This window comes from Musca autumnalis, unplaced genomic scaffold (genome assembly GCF_047663935.1).
Source record: "Musca autumnalis isolate F117 unplaced genomic scaffold, ASM4766393v1 scaffold_1, whole genome shotgun sequence".
Classification (NCBI taxonomy): Eukaryota; Metazoa; Arthropoda; class Insecta; order Diptera; family Muscidae; genus Musca; species Musca autumnalis.
The window spans coordinates 267,457,329-267,474,767 of NW_027411644.1; the positions used below are offsets into that span (position 1 = coordinate 267,457,329).

General features: G+C 36.6%; 1 protein-coding gene across 1 annotated transcript in view; it reads left to right on the forward strand.

Annotated features, from left to right (window-relative positions):
* The window catches only part of NPFR (Neuropeptide F receptor), a 151,859-nt gene extending 140,845 nt beyond the window's left edge, over positions 1-11,014 (forward strand). The window contains exon 5 of the mRNA XM_073961132.1: positions 9,477-11,014. Coding sequence (XP_073817233.1) covers positions 9,477-10,382 — 906 coding nt within the window. The 3' untranslated portion in view covers positions 10,383-11,014. The remainder of the gene's footprint in view (positions 1-9,476) is intronic.
* The last annotated feature ends 6,425 nt before the right edge of the window (positions 11,015-17,439 follow it).

A 17,439-nucleotide genomic window follows, 5' to 3' on the forward strand; every position in this document is an offset into this window, starting at 1 on the left:
TACATTTACCGTGAGATAGAGGCATCCTTGGGCATTTATTCCATCAACTAACTTTTGATATTGCATGAACACTTGGTGACAAAAATAGGGGTTTTCTCGTTGGATCCCCACATCGGTGCAAGAAATTTCAAAAAAAAAAAAAAAAAAAAAAAAATACAATCGCGGCGCTTCAAAAGACGTTTATAATATGGATCCCGGTAGCGAATCATGGAACCCGAAAAATAGCACCAATCGCCATTCTGTAAAAACGTTCAAAAACTATGTTTTTGGTCGTATGTCAAACTGTCCTGAGTACTTAGGCTAAAAACTGTTAAACTTTTTTAAAAAAAAAGTGTCAAATGACGCCTGGCGACACTGCCTGTTGCCTAGGCCAGAAGGTTTTTAGTGACCCTCGTAAGAGTAGCTTTAGATTGATATTTGTACTTCATGTTTTGATATATTTTCTCATTTTGTATTTTTATACCCTCAGCATTTATGCTAACGAGGGTATATACACTTTCCTTCGAAATAATGATTTTAGACCCCAACGATGTTTGGACAAAATCCATTCGAGACAATTGTGAATCGATTTAGCAATGTCCGTCCGTCTGTCTATCTCTCTGTCTGGCTGGCTGGTGCGCACGATAACTCTCGAAAGGATGAACCGATTTGGTCCAAAATTTAGCTTTCGTAATATTTTGTCCAAACTTAGTTTAAGTTCGAAGATGGGTTATATCAGTCCACTCCTTCCGGTACCTCCCCCAGAAAGTTTGAAAATGTTCTGAAAAATTGTGCAACCGATAACTTTTCCACATCGTAAAATTTCTAGCAGACATAGATAAGGTTCCAATATGGACTCAGTCGGTCCACGCCTTTAGGTACTTCCCACAAAAAATTTCGGAAAAGTTCTGTTTAGAAAGGTTAAAAAACCCTATGGCACCGTGTGTAGTGGTTCGATCGCAAGTTAACTCCTGAACAGATCTGTCGACTCGGTCCAAAATTTGGCCTTGTAATATTTTGTCCAAACTTAGTTTGAGTTTGAAGATAAGCCATATCGATCCACTTCTTCAGGTACCTCCCCCAAAAAGGTTCGATAATGTTCGGAAAAAATTGTGCGCCGGGATGGGAGTGACGGATTTGGTCCATACTTTACACGTCCTAATATATCTACCAGAGGGTACCTCCCACACAAAATGTTGGATAAGTCCACTTTAAGACCTGCTCTTGACTAACTTTCTGCAATCGCTGTCTCAATTACAACGGTAAAAGTTTTTTTCATACTTCTTGCGAGACAGCCCGAAAGTTGTAAAAAACCCCTATGGCACCATATGTAGTAGCTGGAGAGCATGATAACTCTCGAACTGATCAACCAATTACGTCCAAAATTTGGTATTCGTCATAGTTTGTCCAAACTTAGTTTAACTTCTAAAATGGTCCTCTCCTTAGGATACCTCCCCCACAAAAGTTCAACATTTGTGTCCAAGTGTAGTTTAGGGTCTGTTCGAAGATCCTTTGGAAATGTATGATGTTCTTTGTGGTCCTGTTTACAGCCATATTATGTTTTCCGTGGACAAGTCCATTCTTTCTGGCATACTGGTCCAAAAGTTGTACGATAACCCACTGAAATGACTAGTGGACGCGTTATCTATCGAAAAGATATGAGTCTCAAAATAAGATCCACTTTCGGTCCATTCTCTCCCCTGCAACACTTTTGATTTTTAATCATAATCCACATTTTTATCTGCAAGTTCAAATGTCCAAAAAGGGCCACAAAATTCTGAAAAGACCATAAATACATTCATCTGTCCGTACATGAAAGTTCCAATTCACATAGGCTGAGGGTATATCTCTGTCGGCAAAGCCGACTGATACTTTTTTACTTGTTACATATTTGCTCTGTTCCAGAACCTGCAAGAAGCTACTATTTTTTACTACGATAACATTTTTTCCTTTATGTTATCGGAAAAAATAGTAAAAATTAGTAGATTCTTGCAGTACTGGAACAAATCAATTATTTTGGTATAACTCCCATAGAACGGTACATCCCGATTTTGGTAATTTTTATGATTTTAGCAGCATTAACCAACCGAAATAGCTGAACTTTGACATTTAGTCTCCGTTGGTGGTACAAGATATTCTGACAGGGAATTGTTGGTACAGGTCCCCTTTTTGCTTTAGCCCCCATAGGACGGTACCGCCTGATTTAAGTAATTTTGATGATTTTAGTCGCATTATACAACTGAAATGGCTGAAATTTGACATTTAGTTTTCGTTAGTGGTATAAAATATTCCAAGAGAGAATTGTCGGTACAGGTCCACTTTTTTATATAGCTCCCATAGGACGCTACCTCCCGATTTTAGGTATTTTTAAAATTTTAAACATACAATTTTACCCGACCAATTCCAAGTGATATCTGATCTTATATTTCAAAATATTTCCATAATCGTTATTTTATTTGAATCAAACTTAAAAAAAGCTTTCTTACCTAATTGGCATATTTTCTACAAATTTATATTCAACCGAAATTCGCAGGTACGAAAGTAAGATGGAATTCTAGACAAGATACGAAAAAAATTAAAGAAAAATAGAAGCGGAACTCGTTGGATTTCCATATTACATTATAAGTGTAATCTTCATTTTGTATTCTTCTACTTTTACTTTAGATAGATGTCGTTCATCTGAATGGTTTAACCAGCAATCGAATAGCAAAGAAGAAAACCTCGTTAGCTTCAACGTGTTTTTACCTACATATTTGTATACCCTTTACCATAATTTGTCATTCTGTTTGTAACTCATCGAAATAACCATTTGCGACCCTATATTGATAATATCCTCTATGTAAAGCAACACCTCGCGAAATTACAATATCCTAGCTTTGTAAGTTATTTTTATAGCCTAAGCATTTATGCTAACGAGGATATTAAAATTTCATACGGGCACAATTTGCCTCATCGAAATACTGGTTTTAGACCCCAAGTAAGCTTTAACGAAATCTCTTTCAGACAATTTGGAGTTGATTCAGCAATGTCCGTCCGTCTGTTTGTCTGGCTAGTGCGCACGATAACTCTCGAACAGTTGAACAGATTTGGTCCCAAATATGGTTTTCGTAATATTTTGTCCAAACTTAGTTTAAGTTCGAAGATGGGCCATATCATTCCACTCCTTCAGGTACCTCAGCGACAAAAGTTCGAAAATGTTCGGAAAATTTGAAAGCACGTTAATAGTCCGGTCAAAATAGACATGCGTATAAGGGGGAAATAGCAAAAATTCCCACAAAGCTGAATTTTGGTGGATAGCTAGGGTTTGCCATTAGAAGCAACGTTCTAAAAGTCCCCATCGATCCCATGTGTGCAAAACAAGTTATTCGGGGTCAAAGGTCATTTTTGGAGGCATTATTCAGTTTTTTTTAATTTTTCTCAAAAACGGTAATACTTAGCAAAAGTCCGCTAAAATAAGAGTTGTAGATTCAATAATTGTCTAAAAGATTGTTCTTTATGATTCTTAAAAAAGACTTACCATTTTCGAGATATCTCGATCTAAAGGTCAAATAAAAAATTAGCCGCGTAAGTACATTATGAGGCGAACCGGTTAAAGTAACGACACTATGTGTTAGATACTTCCGTAAGCTTTCAAAAGATATCCACTTTGCATAATCGGTTCAGTAGAACCGGGTCTAACCCGGTTTTTAAATTTGGCCTTTCGGGTCTAATAACCGGCGAACCGGATCCGCAACCGTTGAAAATTATACATTTCCGTAATCAGCGCAACAAACCCTACCTTCGGACAAAACTTGAAAAAAATCGGAGAGTTTTCGTTGGGGTCGTTCCCGTTGGGCTTTCGATTATACACGTGGGTTGAATGGGCTATTTTTGCATAAAATGACTCTAACATTGAATAACTCTACTAAACACGCTCCGATTTTGTTGGAATTTTTTTAGAAGATAGCTATTATTTCGCTCTCCAAGAAAATATATATTTTTTGGGGGACAGACCTGATTACTTCGCTTATTTTAGCCGGTTAGTCTGAATATGTGCATATTTCCCTTATAAGTGCATAAAAATCATGTGTTTTTTAGAACAGCTATATCTCAAGAATGGTTCCTTCTAAGAAAAAAATTATAAGTGTCAAACTTGTATATAATTTTTCTGTCTACAATATTTACTTTAGTCACTTTTTGATTAGATCAACCGTTTTCAAAAAATATATCCGAAAACCTAAAAACCCTTAAATTTTGACCTTTGACCCCGAATAATTTTTTTTGCACACATGGGCTCGATGGGGACTTTTAGGACGTTGTTTCTAATGGCCGGACTATAACTATTGAACGGAGTAACCGATTTGATCCACACTTTGGACATCGTGAAATTTCTACCAGACGTAGATGAGGTTTCTCCCACTCAAAGTTCAGTTTAGAATCTGCTCGATGTGGTCCTCTATCGACAGGAATTACTCCCATCTTCCACTTCAAAAATGGACTAGTCGGTCCATTTCTTCCAGTACATCCTGCGCAACACTTTTGAGCATCAAACTAAATATGTATTTTTGTCGACAAGTTCATACTTCCAAAATGGGCATTAAAATTTGCGTAGCCGGTATTAGATTCGATATTGTCAATAGATGAACGTTTCAATACACACATGCGGATGGTATATCTCTGTAGGCAAAGCCGATACTTTACTTGTTTTATAAATATTTATTTAAAAATATTTTAGAGCTACAATTTTGCCTCCGAGAGCAAATTAAAATCCCTAGCGGCTTAGGAGATATGGGCCACATAAAATGATCCCTTTTGACAAGAAGGCCTCAAAACTTTGGGGGCCCATAGCCGCGAAAGTGGAAGTGATGGGGAAAACGCCAGGACATGTGTCTTTTTATTTTTAGTCTTCTATCAAGCTGCGGTGTCAGAATATGGTTAACTTTTCTTCATGTCGCACAGTGATATGGAATAAATTATTTCGATTTCTTTGAAGAATTTCATGTAAATATTTATTTAAAAAGCTAGGATATTAACATATTTCAAAGGATTTTTTAGCATTTAATTTTTCACTAACATTTTTGATATCCTTGTAACCCTTGAATTCAATAATTTATAATTTTTATATAAAGCCAATACTCTCCACTTTAACATGACACCAATGAATGTTGTCCTTTGAAATTTGAATACCTTTTGAAAGGTCAACTATAGTTTTAGACGTATATAGTCCGGTTAATGTTGAAATTTTGACTGTCGGACCGTGTAATGACAGCGAAATTGCTAAAATTTCGTATTTAGTCTTCTTTGGGAGTAGAAAATTAGCCCCTAGGAATTTGTCGCTATAAGTTTACGTTTTGATATAGACCCCGATTTTCCATATTTTCCAGGTTTTAGCCACATTATCAAATTATTATTCCACGTTATTATTGTTATACCCTACACCACTATGTGGGGAGGGTATTATAAGTTGGTTTTGGCCAAAAAGTTTGTAACGCATCGAAATAATGGTCGTAGACCCATACTTATATATACCAAAATGAATGCCTCGACGAGCTGAGTCGATCTGGCTATGTGTGTCCGTCCGTTAGTCCGTCCGTCCGTCCGTCTGTCCATCTAAACCTTGTAATCACGCTACAGGTCGCAATTTTAATCGGATCGTCACGAAATTTTGGATGTTGATGGGGGTCCCGGAGGGGAAGGAGCCTTTTGATTTTGGTGATGGTCGGATAATATTTAGGGGTCGGAATTGGCAACAAACTTATGTGGATAAAAAGACAACGTTTTTTTTCCAAAGCGAATATCTCAGCTTATATATGGGGTATACCAAAAGCAGAACCTGGCCATGAAAGTTGAAAATATCACCTTTCTAACGATGTAAAGTAGGTTCTCGTAGGTGATCAAACAACGAATATATCGCAACAGCGGCTAATAGAACCCAACTTTTTATTTTTACGATTTTAATAATAATGACGAATATCGCAGCTTTGGTTCGGGACCTTCCAAAAGCAAAGTCTGACAATTAAAGTAAAAAATCCCATCATTAAAATGATGTAAAGCAGGTTGGCGTAGGTATCCAAATAACGGAGATATCGCAATAGTCGGTAATACATCCCATTTTTCCACTTTTTTGGAAATCACACTACAGGTCGCAATTTTAATTGGATCGTCGCGACATTTTGGGTGTAATTGGGTTCCCACAGAGGGAAAAACCTTTTGATTTTTGATAATGGTCGGATATTATTCAGGGGTCGGAATGTGACAAAAAACATATTTTCAACATCCAAAATTTCGTGACGATCCGATCAAAATTGCGACCTGTAGCGTGATTACAAGGTTTAGATGGACAGACGGACAGACGGACGGACTGACGGGCGGACACATATAGCCAGATCGACTCAGCTCGTCGAGACATTCATTTTGGTATATATAAGTATGGGTCTACGACCATTATTTCGATGCGTTACAAACTTTTTGGCCAAAATCAACTTATAATACCCTCCCCACATAGTGGTGTAGGGTATAAAAATACCAACGTTTTATTTCAAAGATAATATCCCCCTTCTGTAGGAGGTATATCGAAAGCAAAACCTGGCAAGGAAAGTAGAAAATATCACCTTTACAACGATGTGAAGTAGGTTGTCATAGGTGGTCAAACAACAGAGATATCGCAATAGTCGGTAATGCATCCCTTTTTCTATTTTTTGGAATCACACTACGAAGTTTTGATCGGATCCTCACAAAATTTTGGGGGTTGATGGGGGTCTAACAGAGAAAGAACCCTATTGATGGTTGGCATACATCCCACTTTTCCATTTTTTATTTGGGTTGTACAGTCGATGCATTTAAATGCGTTTCAAAAAATTGACCTGTGTTATTGAAGACATTCAGAGCAAAGGCGCTAAGCTATCCCAATGTTAATATTTTGAATTTTATTAGTCAAAAGCTTATGAACAGGGGTAGTGGTGTAGGGTATCACATAGTCGGGCCCGACCCGACTATAGCCTTGGCTCACTTGTTTTATCTTAACATGTTACACTTGACATTACGGTCAATGGCCTTCCCCCAATAACACTGTGCAACATTTTGTAAGTGATCTTGTGCAAACAATTCGAACTGAGGATTTTTTGAAAGTACAGACCCAAACGACAAGAAACTCTAGTTGGGTTTTATTGTGTCACATCCAGCTCGGAGTTTATGGCCCCATCTAAACATGGTTAAATATTGAGTTTTTAAGAAAATTCGGGGCTATATCTCTGAAACCAATGCGAATCTTCTTCTGACCTCTGAAGCAAATTTGTAGGTAAGGACAATAATAAAATATTTGGAGAAATAATGAACTCGAAAAACTACATTTATTGCTTCAGATTTCAAAATATATGCAAAAATGCCCCAATTTTTATACATTTCGCACCGTATCTCCAAAGCTGTTAATTTTTTCTGAATATTTTCTTTCTGAAAAATATTCCCTGGAATGTAATACACAAGTCTTCAGAACATGTCATTGTTGTAAAATGCCTCTATCCTATTGTTTTCAGTACATTTTTCAACGACGATTTAATAAAAATGTCAACAATGTAGTGAAATCCGAAATGGGAGAATAAACAGTTGGTGTGAACTGTGTTTGAAATGCGTGTTGTAAAAGATATGATGCAAAATACCGCTGAAACAACATGAAGTAAGCCTTTTAGAGTTTCAAAATGTTCTAAAGAATTGTTGAGAACTTTATTTGGAAGATTTGTTCAAAAAGTTACTTGGATCAACTCCCAATAGTTTAGCTGATACTGACCAGAATTTCAGCAATTATGTAAAATTTGCTATATTGTATAGATATTGATGCCCTATATGGAGTTTTTCTTATGTGGTTTTTCAAAAGATAAGTTCTACTAATTTAGGGCTAAAATATTGGTAAAGACAGCAAGGCCAAATTCCTATTCGTTTCTGAGATAAAGGCCTGATAAATGCAAAACAAAAAAGTGTAGATTTAGCCCGGTTTAGATGAGGCCATGAAATCCAAACTGGATCTGACAGGACAAAACCCTACTAGGGTTTTTGTAGTCTAAATATGTTCTTTCAAAAAATGCATGCTAGAAGTTGTTTGCATTTTCAGTGTTGCATAGTGTAATTTAGTACGTTTTCTATCTATATCTTCATCCAATACCAAATTGTAACAAATTTATTACTTTTCCTACTCTTATAGCTCATTTTTCCATGGTGAACTTCTTGCCTCAACCCTACACATCAACAGTGATCCTCATTCAAAATTTCGGAATCCCTGTTCTATTCTTTCACCCAATAATAATGTGTACCAAATTTAGTGCTTTTTTATACCCTACACCATAATATGGAGGGTATAATTAAATTTGTCATTCCGTTTGTAACACATCGAAATATTCATCGGAGACCCTATAAAGTGTGTATATTCTTGATCAGGGTAACATTCTAAGTCTGTAGGAGGTAAAAACTTTTCCGACTGAAATTCGTCGGTATAGGTCCACGTTTCGATATAGCAACCATAGAATGGTGCCTTTCGATTTTCGTAATTCTGAAGGTTGTGACGCCAATATCCCACCCAAATCATTGAAATTTGTTATTTAGTCTTCCATGGGGTTATAAAATATTCCAGAAGTTAATTATCAGTTAGTTATATCCGCCATGAAAGCGTACCTCTTGATTTTCGTTATTTCGTTATTTCTTTGAGTCTAAAAACTTTTCGTCAGAAATTTCTCGGTATAGATCGACGTTCTGATATAGCCGCCATAGAACGGTACCTCCCGAAGGTTAGCCACATTGTTTCACCGAAATATCTGAAATTTGGTATTTAGTCTTCGTGGTGGAGTGTAAAACAACTTCGGTCCAGCCGAACTTAACGCCGTTCTTACTTGTTACACCATATAATACTTATTTCCAAAGCAAGGTTCTTATTTAACCCTACCCACCAGCAGTGACCCTATTATCAAACAGATGGATTTTACGTGTTCACTGTTTTTGTTCTTAATGACAAGAGCTACAAATTTCTCTCCGAGAGTAAATTGAAATTGTTAAGGGCTTAGACGATATGAACCTGAGATCCCTTTTATGATCCCTTTTAACATCAAGGCCTCAAATCTTTGGGATGGGCCATAACTTTAAACTTTCTATAATCTGTGTACTACTGACATAGCAAAATTAACTCTTAAATTTTTTGTTTTCTAAAATTTAATTTTCAGCACTAAGAAGAATTTAGCGAGTATTAAGCCTTACAGACTATATTATTTTAGTCCTAAATATAGTACGTACATACGTACGTAGATATCTCATTAGATTGACGTAACAAGAGGACCGCATAAGAAATACTTATACATATTTACATATTTTAATTTACCAAGTTTGCCTTGCCACCGCCGACTAGGTAGGTTGTGCTGTGCCCTTAAAATAAATTCCTTTTAATTAAAGTAAAATTATTTATAACATCATTATTATGCGTTAAGTAGAAAAGTTGTGACTTAAATTTGCCTCTGTTTCTTCATTCTTGTCTTTTCTAGGTTATTGTCTATCCAACACGTGACAGTTTACAGTTTGTGGGAGCCATATCCATATTGGCAGGCATCTGGTTGCTGGCCTTGTTGCTGGCATCTCCCATGTTTATTTATAAACGTCTAATACATGCTGACATTCCACCCGTTCTACAGGAACTCGGCATACACGGTGTCTCGTTTTGCATAGAAGATTGGCCACTGAATCATGGCCGCTTTTATTATTCCATGTTTTCGCTGTGCGTCCAATACTTGGTGCCCATACTAATAGTGTCGGCTGCCTATTTTGGCATTTATAACAAATTAAAAAGTCGCATTACCGTGGTTGCTGTACAGGCCTCATCCCAGCGCAAGACGGAGCGGGGACGGCGTATGAAACGCACCAATTGCCTGCTCATTAGCATAGCTGTGATCTTTGGGGTGTCGTGGCTGCCGTTAAACTTTTTCAATTTATATGCAGACATGAAACGGGGAGCGGTGACCAACAGCATGCTGGTGGCATATGCCTTTTGTCACATGATTGGCATGAGTTCGGCGTGTTCGAATCCCCTGCTCTATGGATGGCTGAATGATAATTTCCGTAAAGAATTTCAAGAATTATTATGCCGTTATAAAGAAAACACTAATATTGCTCTTAATGGTCATACAACAGGAGGTGGACAGTCGCGGCGGAAACGAAAGAATGCCGATATATCAAAGGGTGACCTAAAGCTATTGAGTAGTGTGGGCGTTGGTGCAGCAGCTGGAACTGGTGCTGGTGGTGATGGGGATGGACATATGACCAGTGGCTTTTTGGGCATTGGAAATTCAAATAATAATATTGGTGGCGGTATGCGTAGCGCTGTTACAGAATCTGTGGCTTTAACAGAGAATCCCATGTCAATGGAGGTTACCACAACTGTTGTGATCCGGTAAATTCACCCAACTTATGACAAACAATAAATAAATAGTTAATGAAAATTCAAAAAATATACTTCCTGTACATGCAGACACACCCACACATATTCACATACATACATACGTACATATAGATGCATACAAACAAAGTCATTGAATCAAATTCAGTGCAAATTCCATGAAACGAATAAAAATCAAATACAAAAAAAAAATTATTTTAAATAACGAAAACAAAAAGGAAACACGTTAATTTTTAAAACCATATTTAATTGTAACCAAAAACAACAACAACGACCAACACAACTCTTTGCAGGTTATACCACTACAAAGACTATCCAATTTGCACATACCGACATTTATTGTAAAAAAATAATTATCTTTACCTTTTCTCCCAACAATCCAGATTTCTTCCGCATAGTCCTCAGATTATTTATATTTGTAAAAAAAGAACCATTGTTGATGTATTTGATGTCTATTTCCTATTGGCTGTAATTGCATGATGATTAATGTAAATATTTACAAAACATAACTTTGTAGTTGTATTTATCTTTGATTAAGATTGTTTTTTTTCGTTTTTATTTTAAGAATTACTAATATTAACAACAACAATAATAAAAACAAACTCGAACGAAGTGTAAAAATCTACAAAATTGTTTAATTTTTAATTTTTGCTTCCGTATTATTATAGTGCTTTACGATTTTCAGGAGGTGATGAATCGATTGTCGAAGAAAATCTCAAAATTTTTACTCGTCAATTATTCCTGTTTCCAATTTTTCTACTCAAGCAAAATACAGTTATGTTATGGAAAGAACTCAATAATCAAAATTATTCCTGAAATTTCTCACAATGGATTCGCGAAAAGTCAAATTTATTTAGAACAAGACAATTTTTGTTTTTTTGTTTTTGTTTTAAGTAACGCAAGTTTCATGTAAAACTGAAAAAGGACCGCTAAAACAAGATTTTATTGATTTCATGTCTTTAGGAACCGCACCTAAAATCTTCTGAGCGACATTTTTGGAGGACATTTCGAAGTTATACAAGTCCATTTAGTGGTACTTTTATGGCGGTTAAATAAAGGACGAAGAGGACATGGAAGGAAGTTAGAAGGTTGAAGTTTTACTTGACTGAGGTCATGAAAAAGCTAAAACAACAGTAAACAAAGGTATCACGCTAAATACAAATGCCAAATATGGTCTCCAGCAAAAAAGAAATAAATAATAACAAGTAAAAAGTCGTTAAGTTTGACCTGGCCGAACTTTTTATACCCTCCACCATAAAACTAACTAACTGAACTAAAATTCCTGTCCACAACTAAAATTCCTGTGCAAACATGTTAATCAAGTAAAAAAGTATCAGTCGGCTTTGCCGATATACACTGCACCCCGCTTAACTACCTCCCATAAAATTCCAAAAGAATGAGGCAGTTATGCGGGAAAGGCAGTTACGAAAATCCCGCATAGCTACCTCATATAGGTAGTTATAAAAATCTCATCTCAACCTTACGAAAATGACAACAATTAGAACATAATCGTCAAGAAACAAAACGGTGCATAGTAGAATAGTTCATTTCAAGTCTAAAAATATATAAGATACATCTTTGTGCTTATTTCAGCTTGAGTCCATATTTGTTTTACAGTGGGTATGAAATTGATTAGTTGCGGGCGGAGGGTAGGGAATACTATAGTTTCAGTTGTCACCAAACAACTTCATCAGTTCGCTTTTCCGCCGACTCTGTATCGATAAACAGGTCAATAAGCCCATCCAGCAAATTAAACAAAATGAGAAATTTGCTGTATGGCCCTACAGCTGATTACCCTACAATTTGAGTCGAACTGAAGAATTTCATATCCACCACTGTTTTTATGTCGTCTTTGCTTTGCAAAGAATACGAACATAGGAATGTGCTTCAATAAGCGGGGGTAAAACAACGAGAAAGTTGTTGATATGAATTCTTTAGTTCGACTCAAATTGTAGGGTAATCAGCTTTAGGGCTATACAGCAAATTTCTTATTTTGTTTAATTTGCTGGATGGCTTACTAACCTGTTTATCGATACAGAGTCGGCGGAAAAGGGAACTGATGAAGTTGTTTGGTGACAACTGAAACTATAGTATTCCCTACCCTCCGCCCGCAACTTATCAATTTCATATACACTGTAAAACATTTTACCAGTGCCGGTAATAAACCGATAAAAGTATTATTAAATGTTCCTTTTGGGGAAAAATATTTGACGGGCAAATATCCGAATTGGGTACTTATCGAAAAGTAGTTAACCGGGACAGTTTGAACTCATTTATATGAAAAAACTTTGGGGATTTAGGTTTGTGAGGCGATTAAGCGGGAAAGGCAGTTAAGCAAAGAGGTAGATAACCGGGGTGAAGTGTATATCTATTTAAACTTTCATCTACGGACAGATCGAAAGTGTCAGGGACGTACGCAGGATTTCATTTCGGGGGGGGGGGGGGGGGGGGGCACAACTTGACCAAAAATCATGAAATTAAAAAATGTTGTGTAGCGTTACATAAAGCTATTTTAAATGGTTTTTAGTTTATTTTATATGAAATATTGACACAAAGTATATAATTTCAACAGAGAGTGAGTTTACAATATTATAGTTATAAGTTTAAAATTTGGAACAGAGTAAAATGCAGCATATCATAATACGTTCAGTATAGTCCCCATACAAAAGTTACGCCTGGTATTTTGAAGTTTTTAACCAAATTCTCCAACAAAATTGACGCAATAACTAAAAAATCTTTAAAATGAATATTACACATGTAGGTTTACGTTTTGGTGTATCCCAGAATTTTTAACCACAGTAGCTCTTATTTGGCATTTTAGCTTCCATTTTAAAGATTTACAATATTTTTTATTCTTCGAAGTACATAGTCCCATTAAAAAAGTTTTGTGTTATTTTTGCCTTATTAAGTTATCAATTGGACACATTTTACCGCGAGGACTGATGCTGATAAGAAGATCTATCTAAAAAACCTATTAATGTTATTTGTATACCATTAATTAATTGGAATAAATAACTCCAAAAAAAAAAGAATTACTCTCAATCCCCGAGTGCAGATTAGACTTGTAGCGAACATTTCCAATAAAACATTGCAAGCTATTGTAAGAAAATAATATTCTTTTATGTCATAAAACACGAAAACTTTACTATTTTACCAGAAGTTATAGTCATTTTCAGTAGTAAAATTTGTAGATTCTTGAAGGTTCTGGAACAAGCATTTAGAACAGAAAACATTTTTATCAGGAGTCGGGCGATACCAACTACGAATCACATACTCCGAATTCTACACGCAGTACTGTTTGGGACTACTAAACCCACATTCGGGCTCTGCAACATTTTAGCTAAGTCCTGACAAAATAGGTTAAGTCGGAAAAACTCCATCTGATATCCCAATGGTTGTTCCGCCTTATTTCTACCTTAATTATACGATTAGATGTTTATGAACTCGATGACATTTAAAACTTTCCAATGACTATGACCAAAGATTATGCACTTCAAGTAAAAAAGAATCAGTCTTAAAAGTATAGACTTTTATCTATAGACAGATCGAATACGAGCTTCATAACCAATATCTCCGTCCTAAAAATTGTGTAGTTAGAGAGTTTTAGAATTTCGTTGTCTTTTTAGGACGTATACACTTTCCGACAAAAATATCGAAACATTTGGGTATAAAACTTCACGATTGTGAGCGTTGCGAATAAATGTTTATATTGTGATCATAAATTTGACTTCGATAAGAGTGCAAAAAAGTTTTGCCCCTTTGTGGAGAAGATACGTGCAAGAATGGTCCATTTCGGAAGTGGACCTAACTTTGGAAGTCATTCCGTTTGATAGTTATGGTGTCAATCCGTCATTTTAGTTGGTCATGGTAAGATTTAGAGCTTTTGAACCGTTATGTCAGGAAGCATCCACTTACCCACGAAAAATAGAATATCGCTGTAAACAAGACCGCAAGGAGTAGCATTGGCAAACATGCCCAATGGATTCCTGAACAGCCCTTATATTGCACTTATTTTGAAATTTTGTGAAGGAAGTATCCCGAGAGTATTGTTGTCCATTAGAACTCTCTTGGTACTTGATATACATTATGTACGTCCGGAAGTAATTTTAGGATGTTCAAAGTTTCGGTGAAATCGGATATTGAAATTTAATATGGGAGGTAACGGAAGGAGGGAACCGATATAATCCATATTCGAACCTAATCTATGTCTCGAAGAAATCGGTTTGGACCTTCGACAAAGGTAGACTTGTGAGAAAAAAGGAGTGGACCGATATGACTTTAACGTTTGGTTGATCCGTTCGAGAGTTATCATGCGCTCGAGCCAGACAGCCGAAAGAATTGGGCTAAATCGACACTAAATTATTTGAAGCGGATTTTGTCGAAACATATGAGAAGTCAAAAGCCATTATTTCCATGAGGTACATTTTTATCGTTAGCCTAAAGCCCGAAATTACAGCAGATTTTAATACAATTTAACCAATGTTTGAGCATTAATTTTGTTTGTGGTTGTTTTTAGCTACAACTTTGTTAATGATAGGAAAAAAAAATGCAGTTGGGTATGCTACTTATAGCAGATATTATCACTTTATGACGCACAACAATAAATTTTTCTCCATAAAATAAAATAATAAAAAATAACGTAGTAAAACAATTTTCTTATTGGTTTTAGAGATATGCTCCACAGAAACACTTGATATATAGTACATTTTGTCCAGAAAACATGTCATTTCATGCACTTCCAATCCGCACAATACTAAACACGTAATTTTTTGAATTGAAGTAATACAGATTTCACTGGAAGTTTTCTCAAAAAGAGTATTTAAACAAAAAAATTTTTTAATTAATTTCTCGTTAGAGACGAGCTTACTGACCAAGATGCTTTTTGAAAAAGGAAAGCCGACGATACGAACCCACACAATCACCACTGTGTGACATGCATGTTTCGCCTTTGGTTTAGGAAGGCTCCTCAGACACATCGACTGTGGGGCGGCTTCGCTATCCTCTAACTTATTTCCTCTTTCAAATGCAAGTTGTTTTTTACAAAGTTGAATTTTTTGTTCAAATCTTTGTATGGCTTTCATGACAAACGCTTAGCGTAGCCTTTGAAGTTATGAGTTTGGTTCTGAACACTAACACGCCGTGACAACACTTTTTTCCATGTGTGTTTTCAAGACGTGGGTTCAAAAAATTCAACTTTGTAAAAAAACAACTTGCATTTGAAAGAGGAAATAAGTTAGAGGATAGCGAAGCCGCCCCCACAGTCGATGTGTCTGAGGAGCCTTCCTAAACCAAAGGCGAAACATGCATGTCACACAGTGGTGATTGTGTGGGTTCGTATCGTCGGCTTTCCTTTTTCAAAAAGCATCTTGGTCAGTAAGCTCGTCTCTAACGAGAATTAATTAAAAATTAATAAAAAAATGACCTTCGCCTAATAGGAAAAATTGTCAAAAAAAAATTTAAATATTTCTTAGACAACTTGTTCATAAAGAAAAATTTTGGGTACAAGACATTCAGAACAATCTAAGTTTTCATTTGAAAATTCCAAAAGTAAAAAATTATTTTAGTGAAAAAACGTAATAGTTTCTTAAAGTAGCTCAAAAAATTTTAGTCGACAAACCATTCGGGGGGGGCCGGGCCCCCAGTGCCCCCCCCCCCCCTGCGTACGTCCCTGGAATGTGTTTAGGGCCTTTTCGGAATTTTGTGTCCTTTTTGGACATTTGAGCTTCCCTACAAAAATGTGGATTAGGATTAAAGTGCAAAAAGTCTTTCGGAGGAGGTATTGTATGTATAGAGTATGGGACCTTCCCTCTGATAAAACTTCGTAGTTGAGGCAGCGAATGCAAGTTGCTTCAGCAAAAATCAAAGCGATTCGAGGAAAGTAAATTTATCCGAAATTTGTGTGGGAGTTACTCGAAGGTGGGGACAAATATAATCCATCGAATCCATTCGAACCTGATGTATATCTGGTAGATATATTAGGATGTGTGGGTGCCACCGTGGTGCAATGGTATGCACGCCCGCCTTGCACGGAGAAGGTCAGTGGTAAAATACCTCTCAGTAATGTTGGCGACATTTCCTGAGTATTTCAGCCTTGAAAAAACTTCTACAAGTGGTGTCTTAAGGCACGGCCGTTCGGACTCGGCGATAAATAGTAGGTCCCATATCATTGAGCTTAATATGAATCGGGGTGCACTCTTTGATATGAGAGAAGTCTCCCTTGAAATCTCCCTTGTCCCATATGGGATGTTGTGGAACAATGTTTTTTATTAGGATGTGTAAAGTATGAACCAAATCGGTCATTCCTTCAATAGTTATAGTGCGCACAATTTTTCCGAACATTTTTGAACTTTTGTGGGGGAGGTACCTGAAGGAGTGGACCGATATGGCTTGTCTTCGAACTTAAACTAAGTTTGGACAAAATATTGGACCGAAACGGCAGATCCGTTTCGACGGTTATCTTGCGCTCCAACCACTACATAGGCGTTTTTTTTTGCAACTTTCATGCTGTTTTCTCAAGAGGTTATGGACTTGCCCCCTGATGAAAACTTGTACCGTCGTATAGGGGACATACGATACAATTTGTAACAACAAAAATGAAGCGATTCGAGAGGCAGGTCCTAAACTGAGCTTTTCCGAAAATTTGTGTGGGAGGGAGGTACCCGAAGCAGCGGACCGATTGAGTTCATAATGGAATCTCATCTAAGTCTGTTAAAAATTTCACAATGTGCAAAGTGTGGATCAAATAGGTTACTCTCTTCAACTCCAAATTGTCTAAAACGGATTTTGTCCAAACATACATTTTGATCTAAAACAATTATTTCGATGAGGCACATTTTGCCCGTATGAAGTGTATATACCCTCGTTAGCAGATGGTACCTTATTATGAGGGCTATATCAAAGCGTGGACCTATCTTGACATTTGGTGTAAAAAAAATGTTGTAACTGCAGGGAACCTCAAATTTCAAACTACGGGTGGTTCTGTCAAACAATGTAGGTAAGTCCCTCCAAAATACCGAAGATCGGGAGGCCGTTTACATGGGGGCTATACCAAAACA